Source organism: Ammospiza nelsoni, chromosome 1 (genome assembly GCF_027579445.1).
Source record: "Ammospiza nelsoni isolate bAmmNel1 chromosome 1, bAmmNel1.pri, whole genome shotgun sequence".
Classification (NCBI taxonomy): Eukaryota; Metazoa; Chordata; class Aves; order Passeriformes; family Passerellidae; genus Ammospiza; species Ammospiza nelsoni.
In genome coordinates, this window is record NC_080633.1 from 8,218,922 (window position 1) to 8,237,983 (window position 19,062).

The 19,062-nt window shown below is 40.2% G+C and overlaps 1 protein-coding gene across 4 annotated transcripts in view; it reads left to right on the plus strand.

Annotated features, from left to right (window-relative positions):
• DPP6 (dipeptidyl peptidase like 6) overlaps positions 1-19,062 on the plus strand; it is a 510,686-nt gene that overhangs the window by 390,166 nt on the left and 101,458 nt on the right. For all 4 annotated transcript variants that reach the window (XM_059469776.1, XM_059469758.1, XM_059469784.1 and 1 more), the window contains exon 7: positions 17,016-17,097. In XM_059469776.1, the coding sequence (XP_059325759.1) occupies positions 17,016-17,097 (82 nt within the window). The remainder of the gene's footprint in view (positions 1-17,015; positions 17,098-19,062) is intronic.

A 19,062-nucleotide genomic window follows, 5' to 3' on the forward strand; every position in this document is an offset into this window, starting at 1 on the left:
GCACCCACCTGGGGCTCCCCTTGTTCTCTGTGTTTGGATGGGCAGTAGTGCAGGGAACTGAAGGGTTGGATACGTCAGAGGAGAAGTTTCCAGCATAAAGGGCAAATCTGGAAAGTGAGAGCACACCAGAAAGCACACAGGTGTGTCAGGCATTGGTGTCCCCACAGCATGATGTGGTGGTGGTGGTGGACCAGGAGGCCACGAGATGAAGAAGGGCTGGAAGGATCACTGAGTCTCCTGTTGGTAAAGGTGTGGTTTGCAGAGTTTGAGATTTAGGCATTGCAAACTACATTGTGCAGTGGATGTTTCATTGACCTTCCAGGTGATGATGGTGCACGTGAGTGGTGGACAGGGCAGCACACTGCCATTTCCATGGAACATGGGAATTTATCCTTACTGCAGAGCTCTCTGTATATTTTAGGGTGGTGCATGAACAAGGAGGGTCCAATATGAATTTTCTTAGTCATTCACATCCTTCACTGAAATAAGGGAAAGAGAACTTAGTGACTTCAGGTCTAGGAGGCGAACACTGAATGTGATGTAACAGGTGGTGAAATACATCAGCTGACAGTAGAGCCTCTGTTGGATGAAGGGATAGAAACCCCTTCATCTCCTAGTTAACATTTAACACAGGACTATTGCTCTGATGGATATCTGTGGATGAAGGTTGCTGAGGGCAGGGCACAGCACAAGGTTCAGTTCAGTCTGACATTCCAGCTTCTTTGGCGATGATGAATTTGCCATCCACAAGCAGCAATCCTTGTCCTCCACCTGCCAATAGCAGGAATCACAAAATTCTGCACTGAGCAATGACCCCTTTGCCATTTTTACAAACTGTTTTCAGTTTTTCCTCCTCTGCAAGCAGGCACAGCTTTCCACCCTGTTGGTGTGTGCCCATGGCCCCTGCACAGTGTCCCTCCTGGAAACTGGCTGTGACAGTGTGCCTTTCCCTGTGCTGCCTCTCTCTGTCCTGTTCCCCATCCTCAGCTATGATGTGGAAGGCCAGGCAATTTAGAATTTGCACCCACTCATGCCCTTGCTACTTCCCTGCTGAGGCTAACTAATAAGGAAGCCAATTAACCTAATCTCTGGCATCACTTTTTAAATAACATGCCATTAATCTGCCAGCATAAATTGGTTTTTAAAGGGAATTTTCTAATTATTTTTGCCACATTCTGCATGCTCTCCAGATTCAGGCTGTGCCTGAAGTCAAAAGGAGCTCATACCAATGTTTTCCAGATTTCATTTTGAGCTCTCAATAAGTTTGACAAACCAATTTGGGAATGTCCTCAGTACCTATGTTCCCAAATGGTATTTTACACAGCACTGCAGCATTTTTCCACAAGTGCTGTTGCCAAAGTAAACTCCTCACACTGGCTCTGTATAGGACAACTAACAGATGCCACTGACACAGACTCAAAGGATCTGATTTAAAAATTAAAACAAGCCCGAGGTAGCAGAAAGAGATCACACGGCTTTAGTACCTCCCTTCTGTTCTTTCAGCTTTCTCACAGCCTCTTGGTAAATTTGGGGTAAAACCCACCACTGCTTTTGATATAAAGTTTTCAATAGTCAATCTGAATTTTATTTCTATATCTTTTATTGTAAAGAAAGCAAGCAGTGCTGGGTGGCCGGGGAGTCACCGCTCCACTTACGGCACAAGCCATTTACAAGTTTGGCAAAGTATATATACTGTTTTAGAATTTTATTTCTATGTTTCTATTTTATTTCTTTATTTCTAACTTTAGAATTTTATTACTATATCTGCTATTGTAAAGAAAGCAAACAAGCAGTGCTGGGTGGCCTGGGAGTCACCGCCCCACTCACGGCACACATGACTTACATGTTGGGCAAAGTATATATACTGTTTATTAACTTACAAAGCATTTTCCAATGTGCTTGGTTAGTCCAAATCAGCAAATATCAATAAGCTGGGATCAGCAATTTAATGATCTTTCCAGGTAGTCTTTGGCTTCCTGTCCTTGCGATCATCTGGAGGGAGGCCTTACACTGGTGTCTGCTGCATGATTTTGTCAAGTGCATCAAGCTTTATATTATACAGAAGTATTTAGTTGTTTTGTTGCAATATCTCTTAGCTTTACCACAGCTTCCTATCTTTTATTTTAAGCACCAGTCATCTTGCTACCTCATCTCTTTCACTTCTGTATACTTCTTTTATTTCGATGCTTTATTTGCTGTGGTGGTGTTTGCAGGATGAGGGAAGAGATGAGAATCTTGACTCCATGTTTCAGAAGGCTGATTTATTATTTTATGATACATATTATATTAAAAGACAATTATATATTAGAACTATACTAAAAGAATAGAAGAAAGGATTTCATCAGAAGGAAAGGGAAAGGGAAAGGGAAAGGGAAAGGGAAAGGGAAAGGGAAAGGGAAAGGGAAAGGGAAAGGGAAAGGGAAAGGGAAAGGGAAAGGGAAAGGGAAAGGGAAAGGGAAAGGGAAAGGGAAAGGGAAAGGGAAAGGGAAAGGGAAAGGGAAAGGGAAAGGGAAAGAAAGGAAAGGAAAGGAAAGGAAAGGAAAGGAAAGGAAAGGAAAGGAAAGGAAAGGAAAGGAAAGGAAAGGAAAGGAAAGGAAAGGAAAGGAAAGGAAAGGAAAGGAAAGGAAAGGAAAGGAAAGGAAAGGAAAGGAAAGGAAAGGAAAGGTAAAATCCTGTGGCTGCTCACAGCCTCGACACAGGTGGCTGTCACTGGTCACCAAGTACAAACAATTTCACATGCTGGGTAAACAATTCTCCAAATCACATTCCAAAGTAGCAAAACATGGGGAAGCTGAAGCTTCTCAGCTTCTCAGGAGAAAAGATCCTGGCAAAAGGATTTTTCATAAAATATGTCTGTGGCAATTTTGCTATTTGGTCAGAAACTTTCAAAACCTTCCTTTGTGTCTATTTTCAACACAGCAGGTACAAACATTTGCTATTTCCGTTACCAGTTGTCACAAATCACAAAAACATTTTTTACTCTGGCTCATTTGCCTTCTGCTTTCAGTGGCTCGAGGTTTGCACGGGGGCTGAGAGCCGCGGTTCCCGTTTCCCTGGGCGATGTGAGCAGGGTTTGTGTTCAATCCCTCTTTCCTCCTGTCCCCGGCTCTGCTCCTGCCGCTGTCCCAAAATCGTGCTGCTGGCTCCGGGTGCCACCTAGTGGAACCATCCCTGTGTTCCTGGGATGAGCATCTCCGTCCTGCCCCACCTGCTCCCCTCTGCCGATTGTCACATGCAGCTCCGGAGAGCTTCTTCCAGCTGTCTCCATTATAAATGTTTGCGCAAGGTGTCGGTTTCTCGGCTGTTTAGGTGGCCTGGAAAGGCCCAGGGATGGCCTTGAAGAGCCCGGCGCTTCAAAGGACGAGGAGAGACTTCTGATCTTGTCTCGGTCTCGGTGTTTATTAATTGTTTATCTAAAAGATTTTCTCTCGGCCCAACAGAGGTCTGCACAGCAGCCAGCCATGAGCACACTGAGAGCCCCCGGGGCGGTCACTTATCTTTATACTCGAAGTTACGTACACAATATTTATTATTTTTCCCCAATACCTTTTACCCTTATTAACCAACTAACTTCTAGTAATAACCAATCCCAAAGTGCCAACATCACCACAGAAGATGGAGGCCAAGAAGAAGAAGAAGAAGAAGAAGAAGAAGAGGACACGCCCCAATTCCTCCATCTTACTTCTTTAGACCCCCTGTACGGAAATCCTAAACCCTGTCTCACACTCTAATTAACTTATCCCTTCACCATTCACCCAGTGAAATCCTCCCATCCTCATACAGGTGTCGTCTCCCGTGCAGGATCAAAGTCCAGCCACCAGACACTTCTGGCAACATTCCAGGACTCCCGAGCCCCCCAAGGGTGGTCTCGGCCACTCTGCACCTCCGTCCTGAGGTGCTGAGATCCCACAGCAAGGCTCTTCTCGTAGCCCCACAGCTGCACTCGCAGCACTGCAGTTGCCAACAACTTTGTAATTTATAGGTACTGAAATCCAGATGCAAGTCCAGATGTGGAACAGGGAGCTCTCCTGCAAGGTGCTGGGGAAATGTGGCACTCCAGCACCATATACAGTTATTTACTATTATTATTTTAATATTAGTATTAATTTCATGGATTAAAGTTCTTTATATTTCATAAATTAAAGTTATTTATATTTTATTAATAAAAGTTATTTTATTGATTAAATTTAATAATATTAATTTTTTCATATTAGTCATTTACTAATATTATTTTTTATTTAATTAATAATTTTTTTCCTAATTTTGGAAAAATAAAAATATAGCCATACAGGCAACAACTTACTTAGGAAAGCTAGGCACTGAAAATTGTGCCTTGTGAAAATTTACTCCAATATGAATTATCTTAGTCAATCACATCCTTCCCTGAAATAAGAGGAAAAAAACTTAGTTACTTCAGAGTTTTTATGGTCAAGGTGGGACTGAGCAGGGTGTTTACCTAACCCAGCTGCAGGATTTCCCTCACCAGTGTTAAGGTGTTTCCCCACCAGTGCATGCTGCTGGACCACTGGTGTGATCTGGCTCTGTAGGTCCTAAGCAAGAGCTAATTTTGGGTAGGATATCCAAGGGGTACTTCTGTATTTAATCTCTTGCTGTGGCCAGCAGAAATGTTACACATTTTTACAGTTGTTTTTGCATTCCACCAAATAAAGCCCAGCACAAAACGTGGTTTTTTTCAGACCTGCCAGCACCCACCCAGATCTGCATGAACCATTTCCCTCGGCACACAGCCAAGAGTCAGGGATTGGTGCTGACCCCCTTGTAGGAGCTCTTAGCACATCCAGCTGGGACTTGTCAGTGGGAGCTTCCAAATGTTCTTACCAGGATCAGGGAGAAAATCAGCAGTTTTTCCCACTCCTCACTGATTTTGCATTTGAGAAAGAGGGAATTGAGTTACTCCTAATCAGAATCCAAATTTCTTACTGGATTTATGTGTTGGGCTCAGAGGAACATGGAAAGCACAAACAGGAGCTGAGCTCAGCTCCCCTGCCTGCACTGCCAGGAGTTTCACAGGTCTGGAAAATCCTGCACGAGTGCCCCATGCTGAGCCCCAGTAACTTCAAGAGAAGTCCCAGGAGTGGAGTGAGTGCACAAAACGTGCTGGAGATCCACAGAAGTGATAACAGGGAGAGGAACTAAGCCAGTGCTTAACTGTGAGTAAATTTTCAAAGTGCCGTCTATAGATCTCTGTGCAGAGCTCCCACTGTTCTTCCTACCTCCTTTTTTTATAATTTTTTTTTCACAAGCCACTGGCAGGAAAGAAATGGACTTTAAATTTAATTAGAGGAAGCTTAATCAGTTTTTTACGTATCCTATTGTATATTTCAAAAGACAAGAAGTTTCCCCTTGCATGTGCTCCCATTTCCCTGTTCACAGTAAAAAGAAATTGTGATTCATTATTTAAAATCATAGATAAAATAACTTCAGGGAACTGAATTTACTTCAGAAACCTGCCCATTTGATCAAGTCTGTTCTATTTTATTTCCATCTGGCCTGTTACACATCATCTCTGTAGCACTAAAATATCTTGTGCCTCAGTGTCCCCATCTGCAAAACAAGAAGAGAAATTGTACCTACCCAAAGGATGCAAAATATGATAATTGTTGTACAGATTGCTGCACAATTTCACTCCAACATTTATAAACTTGTACTAGTTGCCCATATTTTATTTTAAGAGAAAAAAGTACAGTATTTAATAAAACCAGTTTTCAGCTAATTAAATTTTACTTAGAGCAGAGGAATATTTTCCCCCAAGAATGATCTTTAGAGGTTGAAATAAAATCTTTATGAAAAGGTATGTAAAACCAAATGAAAATGTGAAATTTGTTAAATAAGTAAAAAATTATGTTCTGTAGTTCATGGAGAACCTGCTGTTTCTACTCTTCTCTCCTCCCTCTCTAGCAATTATCATTCTATAGATTTTATCACATTTTGAGATAATTTATGCAGTAATTAGGGCACTTCTGCACAGTGTGGTGGCTTTTATGTCAGACTAAAAATAAGAAGATCCTCATGATGTCAGATGCTTTTTCAGTTGCATTTTGACAACAGAAAACTTGGAATGGTTACATTTGGTAGCTTGATGGTGGAGCTTGACCTTACATCCTCTGATGTGGACAGGAATTTTTCATCTGAGTTTGCTGGCACTTGGCTCAAGCCCTGATGGAGCTGTTTGGCTTTTTGTTTTTTATAATCTCCTGAATTAAACACTCTGTAAATCACTGGAATAGTGGTTAAATCACACACAAGCTTTCTGCCTGTGAGCACATTTTGGGCCTCTTTTCAAAGAAAGAGCCAGCATTTCATTAGGCAAAGCTGCTATTTGAGCATCACTCAGCTCCAAGCTGCGGCAGGTTGAAAGCAGCTCAGCCTGGGAGGCAGCTCAGGAAGGACTCTTGGCTGTGCTGGTGGGAGGAAATCCACTTCAGCAGCTCAACACCACATCACTCCCCCAGGGGATTTGCTGCTTGCTCACCCATGCAGGTCACTGCACAGCTTTATTTTATTTTTTTTTTTTTTATTAATGTGAAATCTTCCTTTCTTGTGCAGGCAAAGCAATTCCTACCACACACTTCTTTCTTCCAGAATCAGTTGTGATGTGGGTGGACACCTTAGAAACCATGTATAGTGATAATAATAAGGAATGGTCCCCTGAGGGGAGGATTTGATATTAAGAATTAGAGTAATGACTAAAAAAAAAAAAAAAAAAAAGCCAAAAAACATGGGTAATTAATAGTTAGACACTTAGCACTTTAGCAGAGAAAAGCCCAGCAACCAACCTCCTTATGTTACAGAAAAGGTCAAGACCTTATGGCTCATCAAAAAAGAAAAAATAAAAGGAAAAAAAGGTTTGAAGCAAACTCTCCCATTGTGATTTTCTGAGACAGCACCCTCTTAAATGGAGGCAGGGCTCCTATTAAAGTCTAAATAGTGAATAAAATGTTCTTTACTAGTGAGAAACATGTCTGCAGATGGAAATGTTTTCATGCCTTGGGATGAATGAGCCCCCTCTGGACCCCAGGCTGTGGTCAGCCCAAAGCACAGCCACTGCTGGGGGGCTCCAGCACCAAAAATCAGCACCAAAAATCAGCTCCTTGCCATGGGTATTCCTCCTCTTTCATGCTCAGTAATGTTGAGTTAGTGCAGAGTTTTGACAGAAAAAGGAAACAAAGGTGGATGAAAGGGAATTTATAAAATGATGGTGCACAGCACTGACTAACCACAGCCTGTACAGCTGCTGCTTCCATGAATCACCTTCCCAGGAATAAAAGTGCAGGTGGATTTTCACAGTGGGAATCAGGAATTTTTGTTTGCACTTTTGCCCTGATGTTCTAGGTGCTGGATGGAGTTTCCATGAGGATACAAACAAGAAACACAGGTTTCCCCAGGGAGCTGGTTTTGCTCCGCTGCTGTGGGATTGCAGAGCCACCCTGAAGAGTGAGCCTGGGTTTTTCCTTGCTGTGGTTGGGTGATAAATTTACAGCCCATTAAACACTGTGCTGTTTGATTACACAGGACGAATAATGTTATCTTACAAAAATCAGACTTGATTTGTTTTGTGGCCATGTGAAAAAAGTCAGTTTTGAGGACCCAAACCTGCAAGATTATGGGAATTTTCTCACTGTTGTGGGGTTTAATGGGTCCTGAGCTCAGATCACATGGTGAGGGCTATATAGGGAGCTGTGCCAGCCACTGAGGACTGGACACTGCCCCACCTCTGAGAATTATGTAGCCATCCATGCCACAGCTCTTGTGCACTCCACCATGTCCTGGGGCTCCCTGTTCTTTGTGTCCTGACCCCTCCTCAGGTAATCACTCACCAAATTTAATAGTCTAAAAAAATGCCCTGTTATCTCAAAATGGGCATCCTGAACCCCTGTGGAGCTCAAAACATATGGGGAACAAGTATATGGGGATATTTTGGAAAGCAAGAGAGGACCTCTGGGTGGGAAATGGATGCTACAGACAGAATTTTCCTTGGCACAGTGACCACTGAGAAAATCTCTTTGTGGCAAAGGTGTAAAATACCTGGCTGATAGCCCAGACTGTGTCACTCCAGCCCTGATGCCTCTTCAGCCTTTACCCTGACATTTACTGAATGCTCCACTAGAAATTTGAGGAGATAAGACTGGAATAGGAAAAGTTGCTTTCCCGTGTCACACATGAGAAGGTGATAAGAGAAATGAAGGGACCTTCCATCTGCAGATACCTGAGGGCAGATGTTATATGTAATATATGTAATATATGTAATATATGTAATATATGTAATATATTACATATATGTAATATATTACATATATGTAATATATGTTAAACTCCCTCTAAAATGCAAATATTCTCTCTTGTGTAGCTACTTCAGGTGTCTCCACTTTGGGGCAGAAGTGCAGAGCTAGAGTGGTGCTTTTGTCCATTGAATAAGGAAAGTACTTTGCTACCCAAAAACCAGTCCAATTGTGATGGGGTGGTGTGTAAAAGTGATCACGTCACTGATGATAAAAAATTGAAATAATGGCACAAATAAATGTATGCCTTGTAAATTTTGACTGATGATGACAGAGTCTGTGTGGGGAGAGGCTGTTTAGAAAGGTGTCTTGTCACTCTAGGACACAGAACAGAAAGACACGGACACTGGATTTTCTAAGACAAAAAAGAGAGCTTTTAGTTTCTGACTCTCACATTTATAGATTTCCAAAAGTGTCTGTGGATTGGAGGGTGACAATGCCACCTCTCTAATGACACTGGATAAACCAACCATTAAATTTCTCATCTTCCATAAAAGAATGCAAAACGATAAGTTATTTATATAAAGTGTGTGAGAAAGTTCGTTACAAGAATGTAAACATCAGAATTCTTAGAAAAACTTTAAAAAACTGTGTGACAGTGTCTCAATACCCCTGAGAACCTACACACAAACCTCCACGACCTCCTGACATGAGTAGAAATAAGATTTGCTCAAAGACTTAGTTTTCAAAAAGAAAACAGAGAATACTGAGTCATTCTGGTTTGGTTTGAAACCAAGTAGCGCAGGCTGTTGAATTTTAGAGCACAAGCCCAAGAATCAATCTCTTGCCCAATTAAAAGTGTGACCCAGTGAAGTCTCCTGGTAACGAGGCCCTTCTGCTGTCTCTGGTGATAGGAGATCATTTCTGTGTCTCATTTTATGTACTAGTAATCCCAGATTGCTCTCTGCAGGCATCACATCACTGTGCCATATTTTTATTAGTGTTTGAAAGTCAGACAAGGTCAGCTGGATGGAAAATGCTCAGGTTTCATCACAAACATCCTTTCCTGCAGATTGGCAGAGATTCTCAGAAGAACCCCACTCAACCCAGGTTCATCCAAAAGATCTTCCCAGTTCATTCTTAAACATCTCAGTGCTTATCAAGCTGTTTCTCTTCAACCTGCATTTTCCCCCCCAAATTCTGAATAGCTGATCTTTGGCTAGCTGCAATTCTGACTAGCCTTCTTTACAGCTTTCAAATATTTAGATTTTATTTTTCATGTCTCTGCTGTGGACAAATACTAATGAAACCCTGGTAAATCCAGGGTTTACCATATGCCTTGCACAGTGCTGAGGCCAGAGCTGACCGAGAAAAATCTACAGAGTAAAAGAAAATTACATGAGTAAGAGAAAATTGCTTTTAATGGTTGCATTTGCCACCTGAGTGCTATCACCTCTCATTGTCTCTTTAGGGGACAAAATATTACTCCAGTAACAAAAGTTCCATTTAAAAATACAGTAAAAATTCACTCTGTCTTCTGTGATTTAGAGGGGTCACATGAGAAACATGATAATGTCATCATTTTAAAAGTAATGTTACCAGTGCCCAAGGTCCATTTCCACTGTTTGCTTACTCGGGGAAATGCAGAGTTTTTGATCAATGTTTTGCAGCCTCCATCACTCCAACTCAGGGCTCTGTACCAGTCTCTCATACACTTTTAAATCTTTTTTATTTTTAGGCTAGAAGGGCAGGTCCATGCCACCATTTTATACCATTACCAATGGAAGTTGGAGGCTCCTTTTCAGACAAGTGATTGGTTTTTGTGTCATTGTCCATGGCAGGGGGGCTGGAAATAAATTATTTCTAAAGTCCCCCCAATCCAAACCATTCTATGATTCTATGATTTTAAGGTGGTATTAGCAAAGTTTAGGGTTTTGCAGGTTCAGTACCAAATATTACATTGATGGGGGGTTACAGACACAGGCAGACTATATTAAAAAAAGACCTCTGAGCTCATAATTGTTGGCCTGAATCCAAAATAATTGCCAAATTAGAGACAAATGCTTTAGATTACCTTCTTTTTAGATTTTATACACTAAATCCATGGAATTCGTTCATCCTGGAAAAAATGGTTGGTGAGCACTGATGTTTTTAAGAGCAGCTGAATGAATTGATATGAATCTGCAGTTTAAATTAATAAATTCAAATTACTTTCATCTCCTCCTTCTACTTTTGTTCATTGAAAAGAATTTTTTTTTACATTGCTGTAAAGAAAATGTTTGTGTGTGAGTGAGAATTAAATATTTAATAGTGGATGAGCCTAGATGAATGGAAGAGCCTTTCCCATCTAATTAGGCACTTTTATTAGAATTCCAGGAGGGTTCTTTTAGTTGCATCTTCTAACAGTATGATTTCTTGATTATCTGTTCTGGCAAGTCTTTATTCCCATTTGTATGATATTTTATTTTATCTCACTCTGAGTCTCAGCAGGGCTCTGTATCTCCTGGGGAGAAATTTTCTTAATGGCACCTGTCTTCTCTTCTCCTTGGTGAATTTTGAAGTAAACAAGTCATTTAATAGTGTCAAGTCATTAAAAACAACTCATTAAAATTGTGTGTGTGCTACTCATGGAATTGCATTCCTGCCTCTTAGAAATCTTCCTCTCTTCCTCCATATCCTTATCTATGGTTCTTTGTAGATTTATTACTTAACCTGTATGTTTTACATCCTTTTATTTGTTTTTGCAAAGTTCCTCAAGTTTGCTTTTGTTTCCTCATCGTGCATCAAAAACTTTTAAATATTAAGAAGTTTCCAGTTTTTTATTACCCTTCTGAATTTAATCTTTTACTCTCTATTTTCTTTCCCTTTTTCTAAGGAAGAAGACATCTGTCTTAGCTGCTGTCAGATTTTATGTTATTAGAGGTAGAAGACATTGAGTTCTGGTTCTGAAACAGATAGTTTAGGTAGATAGTTTTTTATACTTAACCATAAAAAATGCTTAAAGTACTGTGAGCTGATGTCCTTACGACTGTTGTCTTCCAAAATATTCAGTCCTGGCTTGAGGCATGTAACAAGAGGAGATATTTCTGCTGTCCCCACATGTTTTTGTAGCTGTCTTTATTTCTTCAACTTTTATAAACTAATTACATGTAATATAATAATTACACAACTAATGTTTTCCAAAATTATGAAATAGTGAAGTAAGAAGGTTTAAAATTTTTCCCCAGTAAAACATATATACATAGTTTATATAATTTCTTTAGAGGATGGACATATCAGAGCAGCCTGTGCTGAAAATTGTTGCATTTCTGTTCACAGTGACAGCATACTCAAAGAATTTCCATACCAATTCTGTTGTTCTGTATTTGAAATTAAAATTAAGTTATGAAAACAGACCTTGGAGCAGCAGCTTATACCATACCCCAGAATTTGACTGCTTTTTTCAGGTTCAGACATTTTGAGTCTCACCTTGTAAAATATTTTTCTTGAAGTAAAGGGAGCCACTCCCTCAATTACAGTGGAAAATTTCTGGGTATTTTTAAGGTGCTTTTGAAGAATTTTATATAGAAGAGTTCATAATTTTTGTGCTCAGAAAGAGAACCAGTGCCACAAAGTCTCTGAGGGAAATTTGCCTTCTTTAGGAGAAAATGCCAGAAGAGGGAACACATAGGTATAAAAATTTCAGTGAAAACCAGGACAAACTCTTTCAGACAAGTTCCTCATTAGTCAAAGTAATTTTTAAAGTCAAATGCAGGTAACACATGATTGATTAGTTTGTTTTATTCTACATCTTGTTCTGAGCTCAATTGCAAGCAAAGATCACTTGGCAGTCAGCACTTTGCTTGCACTCAGGAACTTTCCTTGTTTGGAAATTTTGAGGGGAGACTTTTTGGCAAAAAAACTTCACTTAAACGAGCAAATTTCTCAATTTATTACTTCAGAAATGTTTTTTGAACATGGTGCTGAGGTCATGCTCGTGTCTGGAGCAATTTAACAGTCTCTGGTCCAGACAATGTCATTTTAATGTGGAAGAGTTTATGTAGCACCTGCTCCATCTTCTGTCTGGTCTGAAATGTACTATTCCCTTCTTTCTCAGCTATAAGATCAATCATTTTAAAAGTGGAAGGAATAATGGCAACAGTTTAATAAGGTTTTGCCCGTTCTTTGGCCGGAAATTAAGATTAAGGCTCTTTTTTGGGAGGAAATAGTGAAAATATTGTGAGGATGCAGTGAACCTATTTCTTCATCCAAACCAGGAGCCAGAGATGTACAGACTGCCTTCAGAATTGCCCATTTCCAAGCCAGCATCCTGCACAAATGAGCTCACAAGGGACAGGCTCAAATCCAAACAAGCCCTAATTATGAGGGTCTGTGAGGAGCACTGGCTCTTTGGAGAGGCTGAGATGACCCATAATATTGATTGATTCGGGGAAAAAAGTACAGAGGAATTCTAAGCAGGCTGTTTTGGAGGAGAAGGAAGGGTGTAGCTGTGGAGAGCTATAGCTTAATAGGCATAACATACTTCCCAGAAGAAGCTGAGTGGCATGAGATCCCATTTATCTGTAAAATGGAAGAGTGCTCCTGGCATACAGGTGTGCATTTGGCCTGATTCCCCTACAGGAATTTAACAAAGGAGAGTTAAATGCCTAGAGTAGCATGGGATAATTGGAAGTGTGGTTGAGAAATGCTCTCCAAAAGGGTTTTTCAGTTTGAGGATCCCTAAGAGCTTTCTCAAAGAGAGCATCACAGAGTTGTGCCAGTCCTGCCCAGAGCAGCTGTGCAGACAACTCTCCCTCCTCCTTGTCTTTCCAGCTAATAAAATAGCCCACAGAAGTTATCTTATAGTTAGTTAGGACACAATTTGCCCAGAGAATACCTGAAAGTGTTCAAGGTCAGGCTGGATGGGGCTCGAAAAAACCTAGGAGAGTGGGAAGCATCCCTGCCCATGTCAAGGGGCTTGGAACGAGATGATCTTTAAGGTCCTTTCCAACCCAAAGCTTCTCTCTGAGTGAGTCTTTTATAATGGATTTGTATCTGTGAGTCCTTGATGATGGGTTTGGAATGGGTTTCCTGGGGCTACCAGAGCAGGAGTCCATGCATATTCCAACATGGGCCTTGCCCCAGATGGAGCCCAAATACATGTGTGGGAATTTGAGCTTTCACTATGAGGTTCTCAAGTGAGGGAACTCCATTTCTGTGCCACCTTTGGGCCTGCTGACAGCACAGGTTTCCCTGGCTACTGCTGGTGCAGCCCAGCTCCAGGCGACTCCTGTGTTGCAGACATCTTTTTATGAAAATATTCTCCTTAGGATTTTTTCTTCCTGAGAAGCTGTGAGGCCTCAGAGACAAAATGTAAACAATGATCATCTGCTGCTGTGGAATGCAACAGGTGCATCTGTGATCGGTCTCATGTGGATGTTTGGAATTATTGGCCAATCACAGAGAGTCTGGGACAGCTGTCTTTGTTATTCATTCTTTTCTATTCTCAGCTAGCCTTCTGAGAACCTTTTCTTATATTCTTTTAGTATAGTTTTAATGTCATATATATCATAAAATAATAAATCAAGCCTTCTGAAACATGGAGTCAAATCCTCATCTCTTCCCTCATCCAAAGACCCCTGTGAACACTGTCACACTCCTGTGGTTTCTCTGAAGCCTGAGGGATCAGGCTTGGCCAGGAAAATCACCTCAACCCCCTTGCACATGGTACTGAACTTTGCTGCAGGTAGGTGAGTGAGTGTGGCTACTTCAGAGAAGAAGATTCTCCTCGAAAGATGAGAAACAAGCCAAAATTTACCAAGATGGATATGTGCTTCACTCAGACACATTTGTGGGGGGTTGGGATCTTGGTCTGCTTTCATAGCCTGTGATAGGAGGGAATAAGTCACAGCATGAGGATGGATGTACACAAGATTTTGCTACAAAAGAAGCTTCCCAACCATATGAGGCCACTTAGAAAAGACTCGGGAGATGCAACTCTGTTTTTCCTTGGCTATACCCATGAATGACAAGATGACTTTATTTTTTCTTTTTGTCTGCGGCACAGGTCTTTGCTTTTCCTTCTGCCTTATCAGCTACCAAAGCTGGTTTATGCAGCATTTTTCACTGTATTAGAGGTTTCCTCTTCTAAAAGATGATGCAACAAACAGAACTGACAGGATCTGTGTGTGCTCTGGTCTGAATTATTTGCTGTAATTGGCACGTCTGTCCCTTAGCTCCACCTGCGTTATCTGAAGCATTACAGCTTTAAATTCTTACAATTTGTATAATCCGTTTATTTAGGGATGGTATTTCCCCCTCTGTTTGTAATTTCTTGCTCTTCTTTTCACCATGGGTAAAATAACCCAAGAACTAGATAGTTCATTTGACAAATAGGGATGTGCTATTTTTTTCTCCCAAATGAGGTTTTGATTTGATTCACTGTTTTTCTCTTTTCCTTCTACCCTCAGAGGTTACCCTCTGTTAAGATAATCAAGACAGCTAACCAGAGAGATTGATTCCTAACAGGCATATCTGACTGGAAATTTAAACAGCTAACACACACAATCCAGAACAAGTGGTGTGGTTCATCTTTCTACAGCAAAGGGAATTTTGTGGCTGCTCTCAGTATGAGCACTGTGAGTTCTCTTATCCATACCTTACCAAAACAGCTTTAGGCTGCTCATAAAGGCACCTTCTAGGTAAAAAACATAATAAAAGACACAATTTCACAATTTTGCTCTACAGGCAGCAGCTGTGGATGACATTTTGCATGTAGAAATGAAAGCTGTCTGTGTCCCTTATGGCACACTCACACTTTGAAGTGTCAGTGCCTCCACCATCCCCTCTTGCCCCTCCACACCCTCTGTTCACCCCATCTCCATCAAACCTCCAGCTTTACTGTGAGGGTTCCACCTGCAGGAGGGATGGAAGGAGGAACCTGTGGCCATCAGGGTCCCCACCTTGGGTCTGGCCCGATCCTGGCTGGCCTTTGAGCGGCTCAGAGGAAATGAGCATGGGAAGATTGCACAAAATCAGTTCTGAGCATTCCTCTTGCTGCTGTGCTGTCCTTGCTCCTACAGCCCCAGTGCAAACGAAGGAGCAGCCCAGAGACTGTGACTGGGGTGCTGCACCAGGCCCCAAAAAGGCAATAAAGATGTGAAAAATGCGTCTTTTATGATTGGCTTTTTGCAAATATTAAAATGAATATGATATGTGCTGTGTTATAAAGTTATACTGAATTAATTCTCTTAAGTAGTGTGTTAAATTAGATTAGTTTTAGATTATAACAAAATGTTAAAATAGAAACTATGCCATGTAGGATACTTTTTTTTTAAAGAAAAGACTCACACTGATATAGTAGCCACAGGACACCTAAATCTATCAGAGAAAGTGAATTTATTGCCCTCTTATCAGGAGAAATGAACTTCTTCCTGCCTCGCTCAGCCCTGAAGATGCTGTTAGGATTCAGAGGAAGAAGCTGACACTGACCAGACAGAATCCTGTGTTTGAATGGAATTTATTTATCATGAGATGTATGAATATGCAACAGGTTATTGTTTTTAAGGGTTAATCCTCTGTTAATGTGGGTCCTTTTTCAGGCTTGTGCTGCCTAGAGAAAGGTACCCGGACCATCCGTAACTCTTTGTTTCTATTGTCTCATATTGTCATAATTCAAATTGTCCAAATTATTATTACTCCAATTAAATTGCTATTTTCATAACCATTTTATTCTTTAAACCTATTAAAATTTGAAAACCAAGTGATTGGCGTTTTTCACAAAGGGAATTCACTTTGTGCTGAATTACTGCATGCAGTTCTGTTCTGTTTTGAAAACATGTTCTGTTTTCTGCAAAACCCTGTGCAAGGCCTTTTGCTTAAAGGCCAGGCAGGGTTTGGCTGTTTTCTCTGGTTTTTGGTGGTGTTGGCCTCAAATTGCCTTGTTATTCCTGTCTGTGGACCAGTGATGATAATAGCCTCACTTTTTCAAGCAGTTTGAGATCTTCTAATGAGGCCCATTTTATACAGGCTTTATTAGAGTTCTTGTTTGTAGGATGTTACAATACACAGGGTTGTTGCAATGTGACTTCAGAATATGTAATGTAATTATTTGTGCTGAGTATAAATACAGTTAAGGCAATGCTATCTATGCTGGGAGAAAATGACATTATGCTGCTTTGACATTTATCAAAAAAGCCTCCTTTTTCTATATTGCATTTGCTGTGTGTCACTTGTGTTCTGCTACCAAATGAAGGTAATGGATGAAAGAACAAGAAAAGCATTTTATTTTCTAAAAAAAAAGTAGATATTTTGTGTTAATAGGAGTTTTTCCATTTGAAGTCAGTCTATCTATCAGTTGTTATACAGTTGCTAATCTTTTCCATCACATTCAAAGGAAATTTATGAGGCAAAAAAGTCTTTGGGTGCAGAAGACAAAATTTTATTTTTCTTGTGGCAGTAGGATTAAAATATAGAATTATTGTTTATCCTTTGTGGACATGATCAGAGTTGATAAATACAATTACATTGTTTGCCATCCCTGAACTAATTCTTAAGGCTTAGGCAAGTCAGCAGTGGAACTAATATGTTTAGCTTCTTATTAATAAGAAACAGAAATTGTCACTTAAATGCTTGACCTTACCAACACTTGCTAGTGTTTACCTTACTGTTAAAAATCTGCTGAAACCTGGCTGAAAGGCATCTTACAAGTTTGTGGTGTATTTCCAAAGCACACCTGTGCAGCAGCTTAAACATGGACATTTCTGAAGCTGAAATCTTACTTTTCTCTTTTTGCAGGGATCCCCAGAATTTGTATCCCCCTGAGGTCAGCAATGCAAAGCTTCAGTATGCTGGTTGGGGTCCAAAAGGGCAACAGCTGGTAAGAGAAAAAACAAGTGTGCAAATGCATTTAGAGACCATGCTGCTATTGCTTGGAAGTAAAGAAATAATAATTCCTTTTCTGAATAGTTTCTTGAAGCCTGTGTGGTAGCTTCTAGCAGTTATTTATGACTGTTCTATCATGTAATTTATTTATAAAATTCCCAAATATATACGTTCACTGCAAAGTAATCGTGTCTAAAAATGCAGAGAAAGACCTGTTCATGAAAGCTTTTTGAGAGGATGCACCTGCTTCTCCCAGTGTTGGACACAGGACACATTATAGAGATAATAGTTTGATTTATTTAGCATCTCATTGCTTCACAAGGGCATCTTCAGACTTGCAAACTTGGCTCTGGGGATATGTTAATATTAGCAGCCCCATTTGGAGAATGCATCTCTCCAGAACAGAGCTGCCCTGAATTTGCCCTGTGGTTGTTTGCAAAATAGACAGAATTAGAAGAGGATCCTGGAAAGTTTTCAGAGCTGCTTTAAAAAAAAAAAAAACAACCACACCACTTGTCAGGGATTCATTGTATCTCATGGAGCTATTCATACTGCAAAAATCTTAAAATCCCCAGTATTTTACCCCTCAGCCACTGCCATCCTGGATGTGCCCATTTTTCAGAGCATGTATTTCCTGGCCACATCCCCTGGCTTCATTCCCTGGTGCAAATCCAATATTAAGTTTTTTCTATATTCCAAACGTTCTCTTTCTACCATAACAAGAAATGAAAAAGTGGCAACTTATTTTTTGATATGGAGGCTTTATACCAAGAAATGAGCTTTGAAAGCTCATTATAAAAGAAAATCTGGCATGGATGTCCTGTTCCCAGTCCTCTCTTGGGGACTGTTTGTCTGTGTCCTTAACTAGATTGTTTTAAATTCTGTGATTAAAAAAAAAAAAAAATAAATAGGAGTCATTGTCATTGCAAGCCTGAAAATCAATTTAGAGAAAACATAACAGATACAGGAACAGGAAAGTCTTTCCTCCATCAGGAGGCTTTCCTCCTCCTGCTGCTCCATCAGGAAATTTGTGTTTGAGAGTCATCGACCCCAGATCTGATCAGAGAGGGGACTCAGCAGCTTTATCTCTGTGCAAAATGTTTTCTGAAGAGCTCTTTGCCTTCGCTGCACACGGCTGGGGGAACTCACACATCATTTTGTTCCAATTCCCCCCCCATGTGCAGGGAGTACCTTTAGGACCTAAAAAAGAAAGCCAAAACATTTTTCCCTTCACTGCTCACTAGCTTTATTTTAAGTCTAAAGTCAGAATTCCACAATATGTAACAAAAGCTACATTTTCTAATTAAAATCTAATATTGAGCGTCATTTGTCACATTCTCCACCCCACAAGTGAATCTTCCTTCCTTTTACAGAGTTTTGCTGTGAATTGTGTGCCCTCAGCACCTGTGGTCACAGCTCACTGCTCACTCACATCATGCTCATTTTACCAAGCTGAAGGGCTGCACCTGATTCCCACCTTGGAAAGAGATCTTATACCAAAACAAAGAAAAATATTCATACCAAAATAGACAAATTAAATATATTTCCAACAGGAGCGTATGCACAATCCAGGAGAAGAAAAGTCTTCTTTACAATAAACTTTATAATTTAATGCTGAAGAGGGCGGTATCAATTTCCACCATATTTTTTAAGCAATTTACAGTGAATACTGTAATTTACAGTGAAATTTACAGTGAAAGCCCTAGGAATTCCTGAAGACATCAAGTTTCATGCATGTTCCTTCCATGGGGTACATTATATATATATATATATATATATATATATATATATATATATATATATATATATATATGGTACCTTTAAAAGTCCCTTTGTTGAATTCCATATGAATCTTGGAAAAATCTTGCTACAGCAAATTTGTTCTGCATGCTTATTTTTTCCTTTTTTGTTTTGTCTTTTTTTGTCTTTTTTTACTTCAAGATTTGCAAAATTATTGGCC